The sequence below is a fragment of the Apostichopus japonicus genome, chromosome 16 (genome assembly GCF_037975245.1).
Source record: "Apostichopus japonicus isolate 1M-3 chromosome 16, ASM3797524v1, whole genome shotgun sequence".
Taxonomy (NCBI): domain Eukaryota; kingdom Metazoa; phylum Echinodermata; class Holothuroidea; order Aspidochirotida; family Stichopodidae; genus Apostichopus; species Apostichopus japonicus.
The window spans coordinates 24,076,111-24,090,996 of NC_092576.1; the positions used below are offsets into that span (position 1 = coordinate 24,076,111).

General features: G+C 37.2%; 2 protein-coding genes across 4 annotated transcripts in view; one reads left to right on the forward strand and one right to left on the reverse strand.

Annotated features, from left to right (window-relative positions):
* The window catches only part of LOC139982376 (uncharacterized), an 8,306-nt gene extending 1,471 nt beyond the window's left edge, over window positions 1–6,835 (reverse strand). The window contains exons 1-3 of one of the 3 annotated variants that reach the window (XM_071995133.1): window positions 6,693–6,835; window positions 1,167–1,450; window positions 356–465 (exon numbers count right to left, since the gene is read on the reverse strand). In XM_071995133.1, coding sequence (XP_071851234.1) covers window positions 356–465; window positions 1,167–1,449 — 393 coding nt within the window. In that variant the 5' untranslated portion in view covers window position 1,450; window positions 6,693–6,835. Of the gene's footprint in view, window positions 1–355; window positions 466–1,166; window positions 1,451–3,367; window positions 3,617–4,729; window positions 4,854–6,692 lie in introns of those variants that run through there. The other 2 variants (XM_071995131.1, XM_071995132.1) reach the window with 2 other exon arrangements.
* The window catches only part of LOC139982377 (tyrosine-protein kinase CSK-like), a 244,925-nt gene continuing 235,030 nt past the window's right edge, over window positions 4,992–14,886 (forward strand). Inside the window, exon 1 of the mRNA XM_071995136.1 lies at window positions 4,992–6,121. The gene's annotated coding sequence lies outside the window, so the exon portion shown is untranslated. The remainder of the gene's footprint in view (window positions 6,122–14,886) is intronic.

Here is a 14,886-nt window from a genome sequence, read left to right on the forward strand (position 1 = left end):
ATATTTTTGCTGTCTGTAGTATTATATTTCATTAGGTACCTTAGATGACACAGTCGCTTCAGGCAATGATTTTACCCTTTTGGTTGTTCATTTTATTGTGAAGTCTTTGCTGGTGTCAATGTTTGAATACACTATTATAGGTCATTTGAGTTGATGATACCTAAGTACGAGACCTATTAGTCACCGTTTAAGAATATCTCAAATATTGTAATTAACATTGAATAAGCCAATAATAATATAATATCATAATATCATACCAAAAAAGCACACATTGCTGTATCGATTGATCCATTTTTTCTTCTTTATCTTCAACTCTGTGTTATATTCAATGATCAACATTAAAATTCAAAATTACCGAAATGATATCGTCGTCTACAATATTGTTTGCACCATTTCCCTGATTCGGTTTATCGGATTTCCTGTCTGAAGGTGGTGTACTTGTTCTGCTTTCCGTTTTGGCTGCGCCTGAAACATAATTAAGTTTAGTGTTCTGTAATATACTAAACGGTGCGTTTTCTTAACGATCACTTAACAATTTAAATTGTAACTAAACAGAGCTGGCGGCGTCCACTTCTTCGAATTAGTGTCTGTGTTTTAAAAAAAAAAATTGTAAGCTGTTTTTCTTTAAAGAGTAGCTTCATTTACTTTCTTTCTGCCATAAACAAGAACATAGTCACTATTTGATATTCAATATTCGACATATGCAACATTTACCATAATCTAACTTTCAAGTACACAGGCAAAAGGCTAAAGTAGGTAAGTTTGGATCCAATGACTATATTTCGCGACTCATTACATGACATGTTTCTTGTCAACTGTGCTGGTGCAATGACCTTATCTCACTTCATTCACAAACTTTACTAGGGAAATGTAATGTAAGAACTTTGTAAAGTTATTAACATCAACAAGATTAGGTGGTAGAAGGGAAGGGAAGGGTTAGGGGAAGGTAAGAAGAACCTAGTTATATGCCGGGAGGGTCTGCAACATCTACTCTGTTCTTATATTATTTAAACGTTTATTTGTTCCTATCTAGCTACTATCGTTTTGGAAAAGAAACAAAACAATAATCAGATGTAACTTAGAAATCAGTGCAGTGTCTACTGCCAGATAAAACAAAACTGATGGCGACAACTTACCACACCAGAAAAAAAACGTCAATCAATTACCTTTCTGATATTTGTCTTTGTATTTTTTCAATAAGTCGGAACCTTGGTTTAAGTTTCTCTTTTCGAGGAGATCCAGTAATGGGTCAACGTTTTGAGGATCTATCGAAAGATCTTGCGACATCATGTCGAAGAGTTCCCATCCTTCTGAAATTTTGTCCGCATCAGCTCGTGTTATTCCATATTCAAATGCCAGCGATTTAATGTGTTTCTCTGTGAGCGTTTTTCCAACATCGACCAACACTGTCCTGAAGGCTTTCTTTTGTTCTTTGGAGGTATCGGCCATTCTACCGAGGATATAGGACAAAAAAGCAACACATGTTTAGAAAGACACAATTTGAATTAATATAAAGGGATCCCTTGCACGACAAAAGCGAATAACATCATCATCATTATTTTTCACTTATTGTTATTCCGCGGAAGAAGTTTAGCGTACTTTATTCGAATAATACGATATCAATTGTCATTCCACGCAATTTGATATCACTTTTCTTCCCTCCTTCAACATCACTTACACTCAACATGCCCACATCTGTCGTTGATTGTGTTAATTATGACACAATAGACGATTGGAGGCATTCATTCCCCCTTCAGAAGAAATACTGTAAACAGCAATTTAAGATTATGTTGGTGAATAAAACCGCTAGATTTAAACATGTGCTAGACTATAGGTTTCCCAGTTCATCCGAAATTAGAACTGGATATGATATGATATAATGTATACGTCTAAACCATAAGCCACGCATGTACACCAAATACGTTGTGTAATTTAAAACGTTGTATGAATAAAGGGAGATAACAATGCATAATTCCTATAGTTCAGGGCATCAGTAAAGTGCACTTCTTTGTCCTCCACTCGAGCATAGAGGAAGAAACCTTACGTAGACGCAGTAGGCAATCAATGAAGTAAATATTAAACATGATATTACAGTGGGTAAGTTATGTTTATAAAGTTAGAAACAAAGTTAGAATGATAAGTAGCACTGTCAATTTGATAGGATTGGTTGTTGGTCAACACACATTGTATGGTGTATTTGTTATTATTCAGACTAAAAGTTTACGTCAATGTATGCATTTAAACAGAGATGGAGACTTGAAGACTTCATGTGAAATGCATCACTCTATTTCAACAAAAACTAAAACCAAAAACGAAATATCTCAGAGTGCAACGCAACCCAAGCCAAATACTCGTACGAGAATCCACAATTATATGTACTGTATAGTCCTTAAGTGAACTTATATATTATTTCATTCTGCCTGAGGGTATTTATGACTCATTTCCCATCAGCATAATATTGGAAAGGAAACATTGACACACAATCAGAGGGCGCGCTGATATATTAAGAACAGTACAAACAATAAGAACAATATGAACATTATTTATATTAAAGAATTTAACAAACCCAAATTAGGATATTTAACAGGATCAATATCCATCCGAGTGTTATTTTCCACCCAAACCATCCTAGTCTTTAGAAAATTACCACTAACAACCACAATATTCTCCATACTTCAGATAGACACCAACGAGCCGTCCCCGAAAAACAAGCAATCATTGCCTACAGACGTTCACGCAACCTGTAAGGGATCTTCTTGTGCGTGCTGCTGTCTCACCTCTCACTTCTAACCTTACACCCATTCAGCAAGGTACTTGTAAATTTGATCGTATATCGAAATACATCGTCTGTAGCCACCATATTGTTGAATCCAAATCCATCACCAACCACATCACCCAACTCACATACAAGATTAAGAGTCACATCCCTTGCACAACCTTATGTCATCTATATGATCTCTTGTATCGTTTACGGCATCCAGTATGTTGGTGAAACCTAAACCACCATCAAGAAGCGATTCTATGGTAACAGATCCACAGTCAACACCATGAAGACTGAGACCTCAGTTGGAGAACACTATAACCTTCCCAATAATACTATTTAATAACATATCCCTACAGGGTTTTGGATCCTTAGGTAGCTGTCCTGACCTAGTACGACTCAGCAGAGAGAGACTGGATGCAACGCCTTCGCACCATTTAACCTCATTGGCTCAACATTCAGGAGGAAACACAATATACAGCGATACTAATGTAATCATACTTTTCCTATGTAGGTGATAGTGTACACAATGTAGCAATACATCAAACAGTAACAAAAATATGATATTGTGGTAGCAAACTATGTAATGCAATTGCATATACGTACCTCAATATGTCTGCAGTACCCTTGTTACGAAATTTAAGTTAAGAAACAAACAAACTCAGTTAAAAAGAACCAGTGACCATAAACACTCCCTGACGAAATACGGACATTACAACAATTTGCTTTATAGAGGTAGTACAACGTAAGCGAGAACACACAGTATTATACAACCACGGTTTACTATGGTTTCCCGTAAACGATGACTTGCTGAACTCAATCCTTCACTACATAGATTTAATATGACGTATCCATCCGGTTTCCTGTTAACAGTGGTATTATGTAGATCGATTACTTGAAGTGACGTAATTTACATGCATTACATATAGCAATCTTGCATAGAGAAAGTTAAGCTCATGAATTGCGGTTACAAATGCGTTTCTCTTTCTCTTTCCGATTTTGTAGGAATTATATATTTTGTCACGTGGTTTTCCCCCTTCCTTCGCTGCTCGTATATGAATACAACAGTAAAGTTTGCTTGCTCCAATTGCATTAACACACGCTCTGTATGAACGTATTTGCACACTTGAAAGTTATGACGCATTGAGCGGTAATTGTTTGACTGCCCTCCATTTAAACATACATTAGGTGGAATATAGGTTCGTTTGTCCATTACCAACGTTCACTACTTGTGAACGAGAACATTTGATTATTAAACATCTACCATATTAGTCTTCAAGTGGCTGAAATGTTAAAACTGGTCAGGTTTACTACTTAATAGTATCTCAACTTATTTTATTTTAAATTAAATGTCAGAAAATTGAAAGATACATTCGGATTCCTTTCCAGGCTACCTCTCTGATCGGCGCAATGCTGCATTTTCCCTGCGTCATATTTCTCTTAGGACGTGTCAGTACCTATATGCCCTTCCTATTCAAAATTGTTTAACAAAGTCACGGTATCCAATACAAGTAACTATATAAGAAACGTCGAGAGCAAGGCTAAGGGCTACGCTACCCTAAAGTGAAGAAATGGCCATGTAATGATCGTTAATCGAACATGTTGCACTGTGAACACGTATCGATTATGTTAGTCGTCCATAGAAGCTATGTAGTGATAATAACCATCGCAGAAAAAAGTATAGGCCTACGAGGCGGTGGCGTGCGTAACGAGGGGCGTGTGGGTCATAGTTCCGATCACACCGTCTAGAATTGTTGTACATCCTGCCATTAAAGATAAAATATTGTGTCGTGAAAGAGCTTATGGTTACCTCGTTGGTAAGTAAGTTTGGTGCAAATGTGGACGTTGGCGTGTATGTCGCGATCGAAGGGTTTACGGAAACCGGGTTTACGTACTGTAGCGTGTCTTAACATTAATCATATGTGCGCTTTAGTCAACACCAAGAAGACTTGCAGAGATATACATTACCTGTTGGAAAGAGTAACATTAACTTTCCGGATATCCTGGTCAAACGTATGTTCAGCAATAAAAAAGCGTTCTGATAGTTTTTCGTTCATCCAGCGAAAGTTCTACTTTATTACCAGTAAAACGAGGAACCAAGTTGCGCTCTACGTTGGTGTTAGAATAATCGTATTGTGATCTTAACTAAGAAAAATCCACTCGCTCCGCAAACAATAATTCAAATCAAGACAAACCTTTACGATTTTTGTTTTACATTGTACGCTGTTATGGTACGTTCAGTAGCTACACTTTAAGAACCTCACCCTGTATACATATACAATATTATGAATGTAACGTTACCAGGGCGTCGCCATCTTAGCTGAAACAGAGGACGCTCTCCCAGAACATAATCGAAATCTCGTGTATGTGAGCCCCCTTCGTTTAACTGGCCCCTAGAATTTATCTCTTAAGTATTACATTCTTTAAAATATTAATGTCACATTGACCATGAAGTAAACCCTGTAGAATATTTAAAAAGATACAGCTCCATTGAAACAAGTTAAATATAAGTATATGAAACCCACAATATGTCTACTCAACATTACGCTAGCCTATGGCTCCCCTCTCCCGGCAGCGATTTTCTTTTCCCAAACAGGTTTGCAATTACGGAGTTTTCAGCCAATCAGATTGCTCGTGACGTCAGCATCAATAATGACCATCGCTTGGAAGTTCGAAGACATATACTGAGTTACCGCACTGACACTTGATCGAGTCTAGTAAAGGGGTTTCCCTTCAAACGCCCTAACTTTACTTTTAATCCTTGGATTACATGTTGACCTCACTTATGATACATACGCTACATTATATTTAGTTCGTGTTTACGTTATCCACGATTCGTGAGCCGTTCTATTGAAATCAGAATTAGTTTCGTGGAATGGGTAGGCCTACACTAAAACCAACTTCACGACGCGAGTTCACGAGTCTTGAGTGAATATACGTAAAACAGTATAGTGTATATGAGATATATTTCCGTCACTGCACTGTGTGCAGAGTTTAATGCTTGGATTACATGTTGACCTCACTTATGATACATACGCTACATTATATTTGGTTCGTGTTTACGTTATCCACGATTCGTGAGCCGTTCTATTGAAATCAGAATTAGTTTCGTGGAATGGGTAGGCCTACACTAAAAGCAACTTCACGACGCGAGTTCACGAGTCTTGAGTGAATATACGCAAAACAGTATAGTGTATAGTGTGATATATTTCCGTCACTGCACTGTGTGCAGAGTTTAGTGCGTGGATTACATGTTGACCTCACTTATGATACATACGCTACATTATATTTGGTTCGTGTTTACGTTATCCACGATTCGTGAGCCGTTCTATTGAAATCAGAATTCGTTTCGTGGAATGGGTAAGCCTACACTAAAAGCAACTTCACGACGCGAGTTCACGAGTCTTGAGTGAGTATACGCAAAACAGTATAGTGTATAGTATGCACTGTGTACAGAGTTATAATTCATATAGGCCTACAGCGCATATGTGATGCACCCTGTACGAAACTTTCACTGTGCGATGTTATCGATTAATGCCTTCATAGAAAACCTCGATCAAAGTAGATCATACAATACTAGTGTGCTAAATATGTCTAAACCAATTCCAAACATATCTAAATATACGAACGAAAAGCTACGGGTAATTTTGAACGGGTATATCTTTGTTACAACAAATGGACGCAGAACCTCGAAGTGAAGGTCTATGGTGATGACGTAACTTTACCGACCAATCATGAACGACTATTTACGCACACTTGCAAACCTGTTTGGGAAAAAAATTCTCCTCCCGGCATAATTTGTACAGTCGGATAGCGGACCCTAGCCAAGTTTTACAAACACGAAAATGGTCGATAATATTTAATATAATATTAAGTCCCTGAATAACTCCAATTATACAAGGATTTAACAGGTTAAAAAATGATTACTTACCTCCAAGCGTCAACGATGGGAGAGTTTCAGTGCATCACATGCTACGTTATAACTTATACAAAAACTTTGATAATACTATTGATGTTTTCAGAGTAGCAGTAAAATATAGAGTGGGCACGCTAACTGAGCTAAATCCCAGCTGATTATTGCCATATACACATGGACCCCTTGTTCGAGCCGGAAGTGTCTTATGGCTACTTGCCATGGAACGCACGGATTCCCTCGCATGTAAATCTTAATATGTATCATATGGAAAGGTGGCGATCATTTGATCCGTGCATAGTCGACCTCGGGCCTTAAGTGTGTGTTTTATACCTTCCAAAACGACCGTATCGCGATCTTTTTAAAAAAATCAATGTACCGATATCATTTACTGATATAGGCTAAAACAAATTACAGTAGTTTAAACATTTCTCTTTCATAATCTTTTAACAAATCATCATTAATCTGAACTTTACTGTATGTCGTTTTCCGATTGAAAAAGTTTAAATTTTTAGTCCAGTCGGATTTATGTGCTTGCATATTCGTTTATTCTACAAAGACGCTAACTTCAAACTACTCGAATTCTCAGACCGTTTGATCAAACTGCATGGCTAAACTTGCGCAACTAACTTCAAATTCTGTTCTTTCATATTATATAAGGCTATTTCTGATTGGTTAATGTTCACTGTATGTCTTTTTTCCATCGAATGAAAGTTTCCGTTAGAAATTTTTCTTCGAAAACCTCATTATAACGCCTCATTATTTATTCATGAGCTACGTCACGAATCAGCTTGTGTATCAACAACATTCTCACTGATGCTTCGTCCGACAATCGTATTGTGATTTCTGAGGTGATTTTCGAGATTTGGGTGGTAATATGCAATGAAATAAGATGACGACATTGCAATAAACATAAATTAACAAGTTGAGAATCCTATTTCATAGTTTCTTTTGAAATAGGATGCATATAGTGATATAAATTGCCCACGTAAACGTTTGTAGCGAACGTACAGGCCTACCGTGCTTTATGTATTAATGCATATGGTTTCGTACAGTTAGGTTAACACTCGTATGTACGTAGGCTAAAGCTATCGCTAGGACTATCACTGGTTGTTTGTTTGGAAGATACCACTGTAAGTGGGTAACTCCATGTACCCCAGTTAATTAAGTCAAATACATGAGTTTGCCTAATAAATGTTATTTTCTCAAGTTCGATTAAAAGGTGTGCAGACAAATAAATGTATAAACACAACGTCATGTCTCAGTGTTCGTTTACATTCACTGCTATAATTATTTTAGCATCAATTCATTTAGAAACAAATACAATCCCCATGTCGGTAATGAAACAGTCCGCCTGTCAATATGCATATTCATACCGGTGACTCATAACATCGGCGGATTTTAGTCTGTGTAGCTTTGTAGAGCAAATGCTCTTTTATAGCCTAAACTTTTCCATATGCTTTATGGCAGAAATTGCTGTTCGTCAGCGACTCTATTACAACTGACTACCCCCAACATATACTGATATATACCACAAGAAGTATATAATAGCCTTAATGTAAACAAGATGTCCGGCTTTCGTTTCATGGACTTTACTCTCTTTCATTTTTAGTTTCAGTTTGCTGTGGCAGGCATTCGTTCACACTGGCAAGGCTTGTTTTACCATATATCGTTGCTATATACACGCATTACAGCACGTGTCGCATGACAAAGATGGTCACCATCAAGACACTTTACATTCAACTGTTCAGTAGAGAATAAGGAAGTATTAGGTAAGCCACTTTTGACAACAAGTTCTTCCATATCGTTTTTTGTAAGGTGCCATTGAATGTATGTTTACGTGCAATAATGAGCACCATATAAGTGTTATAATTATTATAACTATTAATTATTATATCATTTACATCATTGAAAAGTAACCCGCGGATTATTTTTGACAGACTGAGTAAGAGTCAGTCGTAGCTAAAAGCATTGTTCGATTCACCTATGCAACCACATAATATGACCGGGATAATATTACGAATGAGCCATTGAAGCAATATATTTTGAAAAGTCTTGAGATTATGCCTATGCTAACTCATATATTACATTTATCGTCTAATATAAGGCCTATGGTAACTCATACATAACGTCTGACGTCTAATATTAACACAGTAGTTTGCAAGTTTATCATATAAAGTAGCTGTTACAAAGCTCACTGAAGATGAAATGGAATGTTTCATTGTATCATTTGGAAACCTGTGAAGTGCAGACCAAACTTTATGATGACAATAAGCAATGTTACAAAAACAATGTAACAAAGTACATTTTGAGTACCGCATCTTCTCTAACGGTAACTAGCCGTTTAAACATACTTTATGTGGAATGTAGGTTCGTTTGTCCATTACCAGTGTAAACGTGTACTAACTGTGAACGAGAACATTTGATTATTAACAGCTACCGTATTAGTCTGCAAGTGGCTAAACTGTTAAACATGGTCTAGTTTACTACTTAATATTATCTAAACCTTTTTTCAATTGTCAGAAAATTGAGAGATAATTCGTATTCCTTTGCAGGCTACCTCTCTGATCGTCGCAAGACTGCATTTTAAGTACGCAGTATTTCTCTTAGGAGATGTTTAACAAAGTCACGGTATCCAATGAAAGTAAATATATAAGAAACGTCGAAAGTAATGCTAAGGACTACGCTACACTAAAGTGAAGAAATGGACACGTAGTGAACGTTTATTGAACTGTGTGCATTGTGTAAACGTATCCATTACGTTAGTCGTCCATAGATGCAATGTACTGATAATAATCAGTGCAGAAAAAAATACGAGGCGGTGGCATGAGTAACGAAGGGCGTGTGGGTCATAGTTCCGATCACACCGTCTAGGATTGTTGTACATCCTGTCATTAAAGATAAGCTGGTCGGGTATTACGGGATATTTGAGTGATTGGACATCTTATAAGATATCTGTGTGGATCGTTTGTATCGTGTACTGCATTTATTACCCTACCTGATATGATTTAAGCTTCATGTACTAGCACATAACTCAGTCATTAAGACATAATTGATATCTTCAAATTCAAGATATATTATATGAGAGTAATCAATCACATGCGATACTGTAACCAATCGACAAGTTCCTCTATTCAGTGGCGTAGCCAGACTTTTCCATCTGGGGGGGGGCAAAGGGGGGGGGGGGGCGAAGGGTCTGATTGGTGGGGCAGACTAAGCTAGTACAAAAGACATACCAAACAGTTTGCATGACAAACTGTGGCAAATTGGGTATTGTGTCAGCAATGTAGGGTACAGATGGTCACTCTAGTTAGCTGACGTTTTATGTTATTTCCACATAGGTTTTATTAACGATAAAACAGATCACTAAAAAAGTCATCGATAATTCTTTAAAAATCTGAATAGACTATGATCTTTCTGTCAGTATTCAAAGATGATCAGCATGATATCTGACTTGCCTGGGAGTGTAACCACCCCCCCCCCCAATCAACAAAAAATGTTATCATTCCCCCTTCGGGCCCTTCTTTTGCACTTTCTAGGGCTCACTCAAACAGTCTAACGAAGCTTAATTCGCCTATTCTGATGACTGTCTGCGAACTTATCAACGAATTTCGCGCCCTATTTACAAGGTGACCATATTTTCGTGACTGAAATCGGGGACATTTATTGCGTGACTGATATGGGGGAGGGGTTTCCTTTGGAAAATTTTTAAGTGCCTAAGGTGCTTAGATGTAAAATGGTGATACTTTGAAGCACTTTTTAAACCAATTTTATTTAAAAAAATGTAGCTTTTTCTTAAATGAAATCCACTTACTTTACGTGGTTCTTTGAGAGCTTGTGATTTGCTCATGCTCACACTATAAGTGTCGTTGTGTCGCCGTAGTTGCCATTTATACGGTCGAAAGAGTGCTAGGCTAGATCGATCAATATTTTTAACAGTGTTTCCCCTTACACTGGCCCACCTGAAATACTGGTTATAAGTTCCGTTCTGCAACTGCACACTTGACTAAATTTTATTTTTTACAATTATTTCACTAATAATGTGGGATATTTTCGAAATTCCTGAACATTTTGACGAATCGGGGACACTTGTTCATCGGGGACAGCACACTGTAATCGGGGACTGTCCCCGAAAATCGGGGACGTCTGGTCACCTTGGGCCTATGAGCTCACTACGGAAACACAAACGTATATAGACTACTAGGCTGTTCTGTGTTGAATGTACCTAACCCAAGAAACACATCGCGATTGGTCGCGTAGGCGTAGCAAAACATGTTGTAAGTTTCAGTCAAAATGCAAATTGTTTCTAAATACTGTGATATTCATTCTGCCATACACTTCACTCACGTGTGAATCATTTCGGAACACAATCCAGGGATCAGGGATAACCTTGTGAACATAAACTGAACATAGCCTCCGCTTGTGAGTGCCGCGGAGACCGTTTAATTAAATCGCCAACCCGTTTCCACATTTGACAATACAGAGACAGTGGCATTCTTTGCGCTGTTGCTTGGGTCAAATTATTTTTCAAGGCAATGTTCCCATGGAAGTGATTTTTATTTTGGCCACCCAATTTCGCAGATAGAGAATTAGGTAAAAGGTAAAGAATAAAAATTGCATAAAAACCATGGTAATATGCACATAGGCCCAGCAACATATTTAGTGTGCATTCAAGTTTTTTTTTTCTCAGTCAATAATTCCATTGGGGGGGGGGGGGGCAAGTGGGGGGGGGGCGAGCATTTCAACTGGGGGGCTCCCGCCCCCTGCCCCCCCCCCCCCCCCCCCCCCGCTGGCTACGCCACTGCCTCTATTACAAACACTGGTGCCGTTTTTGATTTTGTAACTTTATCACAGGATGGCGGAAAACCAAAAGAGCATGTTTCATACTGCTTTAGTCGACGTTGCAAAGACGCTTTCTAAGAAAGACGTGAAATGGTTATGTTATGAAATAAGTGATATTCCGCGTTCGGATGCAGACCAGATTGAAGACGGGATACAACTCTTTGACAAACTCGAGGCGATGTGTTTCATCACTCCTGGCAATACTGATCCGCTAATTAATCTCCTCGATAAACGACAACTAACCCAGGGCTCAATGATCTTAACGAAGTACAAGGAAGAACATATACCACGTAAGCTACATTCGACGTCATAGTATTATTGTGTCGCCTTAAACAATTTATTTAACATATCGATTATGTAAATTATATGGAATATGTTATTCGTCATCAAAATGAGTAGCCATTAGTTGTTCAATGTTTCTATCCTTACGAAATCACTTACAGAAGAGATACTTTTATCTAGTTTTAATTTGATTTGTCCCAGTGAGAATAATTACCATATTGTAAATATTACATTTTTTTCCATTAAATGAGCAACCCTAAACTTGGGATACATTTCCTGTTCAGTTTAATTGGATAGAATGTTACGAACATGTTGTAACCTCGCTATACTCTGTAAGTGGTTTAACACGCATTAATATGCTATTATATTAGTTTAAAAGTTAACAATAGATGAGACGTGGTGATGAAGTTTCTTCCAAAGACAAAATTTGGCGAAAACTTCTTGTCAAAAAAAGTCCTTTTGCCGACCCTATTACACATTGCGAAGTCTTCTAACATTTATTTACTACTAACATTTACTTCTAACACTTCTAACAATACTTATAACATTTATTCACCCAGTTCGATATTACTCTACTGGCGGAAACCTTCCATAAATGGAAGAAGAAAAATAATACGTTCAAGGTATTATAGGACTCTCTCAGAAATAAGGTTTGTTTGAAAGTTGCTCTCAAAGAGAAAGAATATTTGAAGTGTCATTGAAATATATAATGAAACCATGTAGCACATTTAATGTACTACCAGCATAACACTTCATTTAGCGATCAGATTTATCTTACTTTCTTTGCTGTTAACTTGTAGTAGACACACATTTTTGTTTCCACATGGTGTAGGAACTCCCATTGTAAATTGGAAGCGGCGCAGGATAATGCTTGTCCCCTCCTTTTATTTAATTATACGAATGCGAAACACGGGGTGATCATTCAGCAGATCCTTTGTATTAAAACAAAGAAGTAACCGCAATTAAATGATCACTACTTTAATGTACCTCACAAAGAATAACATTTTTGGAGAACATTGCAGTTTTCTTATTTTAAATAAGGTATTATTTGGGACATAAACTAGTCGAATAGTCGATGCACCTTGTGGACACGGTTGGATCCACAAAAGTTCTTTCTTCTGATGAAGACCCATCAACTTTTTTAAGTTGATAAAAACGATTTGTTTTTAAGTATCCATTTATTGGATCAAACGCCTAGTGCTACATAATTTCAGTTTATTGTTGATTGAAATCATTAAAACATAAATTTTCTTTCCAAACAGGTCATGGGAAGCAATTCTGAAAGGCAATATACAAACTGTTCCTCTGTAGTGCGTATGAAGCAGAAGGCGATATTCCTTGTGAGAGCCATCTTCAATTAACACACTTATGGTTTCCATGGATTATCTTCCAGTAACGGAAGGTGATACAATGATTTGAACTATCCGGGCTATGATAAATGTTACTTTACATTTATTCATCTTCACAGATGATGAAGTTGGTTCAAGCAATTGGAAGCAGTTTGGTCGTATGTTTCGCATTATAATTAACCGTATCGCATCAACTATATTCATTAGCGGACACCAGTTACCATGTCGACACATTGTCGTCAAAAGCAACAGTTTCAATTGTTTTGTACACTAACATTATAAAGTCTCTTTGTTTATATTACGTACGATCTGAAAACCATTGCAATGCTTTGGTGCGTTTTGCTCATAATGGCGCCACTAATTGAAATATATTTTGGAGTCACTAACATCAGTCAAGTATATAGGGTTTATTTACCACTTTTTCGTGCTTGCATTTTGCTATCTTGAATACAGTTCTAATATTCAGGGCCTACTTATTATGACAATGTTGCTTCTTTACTTCAACTTTTCTTTGAAGTGATATACTATGGCAATACGGTTTTGTTCGGAACATTAATTCATACCATAACATACTCTAACATATTCTTCAGTTATGATATATAAACAGCGTTTCAAATCATTTGCACCTAAATCTAACTGATCCTATAATATGTCCCTTTCTCTGTAAGCCGATTGCCAAATTTCACGTTGTTGGTGTGATGTTGGCAAACCCTACATGTACATATTAACTTGTTCCCCTGTAGAAAATGTCAGGTCGGATAATATCTATTGAGGAAATGATATTTAGCCAGAATAAAACATACATGATAATTTCGTCCGCAATGAAGCCATTGAATGTATAGTATCTCGCTCAAAGTTACCAAGGTGAGGGAGCTTTTGGTAGGAACCTTTCCAGTCAGGCGATAGTCAATATCTAGAAACTTTTTACTGTGAAATTACATCATCCAAAACAACAATGGGGTGTGTAGTAGGATTTGTTTAAGTGTATACTGAAAATAACTTCTGGATAATGAGGGTGTGTAGTACGATAGCTCTAAGTTTTACTGAAATTAACTTCTGAACAATGAGGTGTGTAGGTGGATATGTTTTTTTGTATAAACTGAATAATAACTTCTGGACAATGAGGATGTCCAAAACAAGCTCTACTCAGCCGTTTTATTCAAATATTAACATGTGAAGGTATTGTTATGCATAATTTTAGGTTCGACTGTCTTGGAACATTCAATTCTTTGTTCGAGAGCCGTATGACACAAAGGGTTGCAATAAAGCAACGGTGACGACACCATCATGAGGTCAAGTTAATGTCGTTTTTTGTTTAACTTACGAAAGAAACGAATCCAAACGTAGATAGTAAGTGGTGTCATAGTGCCGACAAAAATGAGCCAAATGTAGTGATTTTTAGAGAAAGGACAACATTAAACATATTCCAGACTTAGGATCTTGCGATGTCATCTCTAGAACCCTGACATGTGCTGTATGACTGATGAAATTCACTTCCGTGTGTGCATGTTGGTTCTGAGACCAACACAGGTGTATAGGGGGAGGGCACTATTTCAAAACTGATTTTGATTTATGATACAAGTGTAACGAAAATGAAATAGCATAATAGATCAAATGAGTCCAGATAATAATTAAGGAAACAGAAGAATCGTTTGTTGTTTAAGTAACAATTAGTTTGAAGGTCATCGTTTATGACAATGATAACGCTACCGGAATATGAATGTCTATACAATGATGAA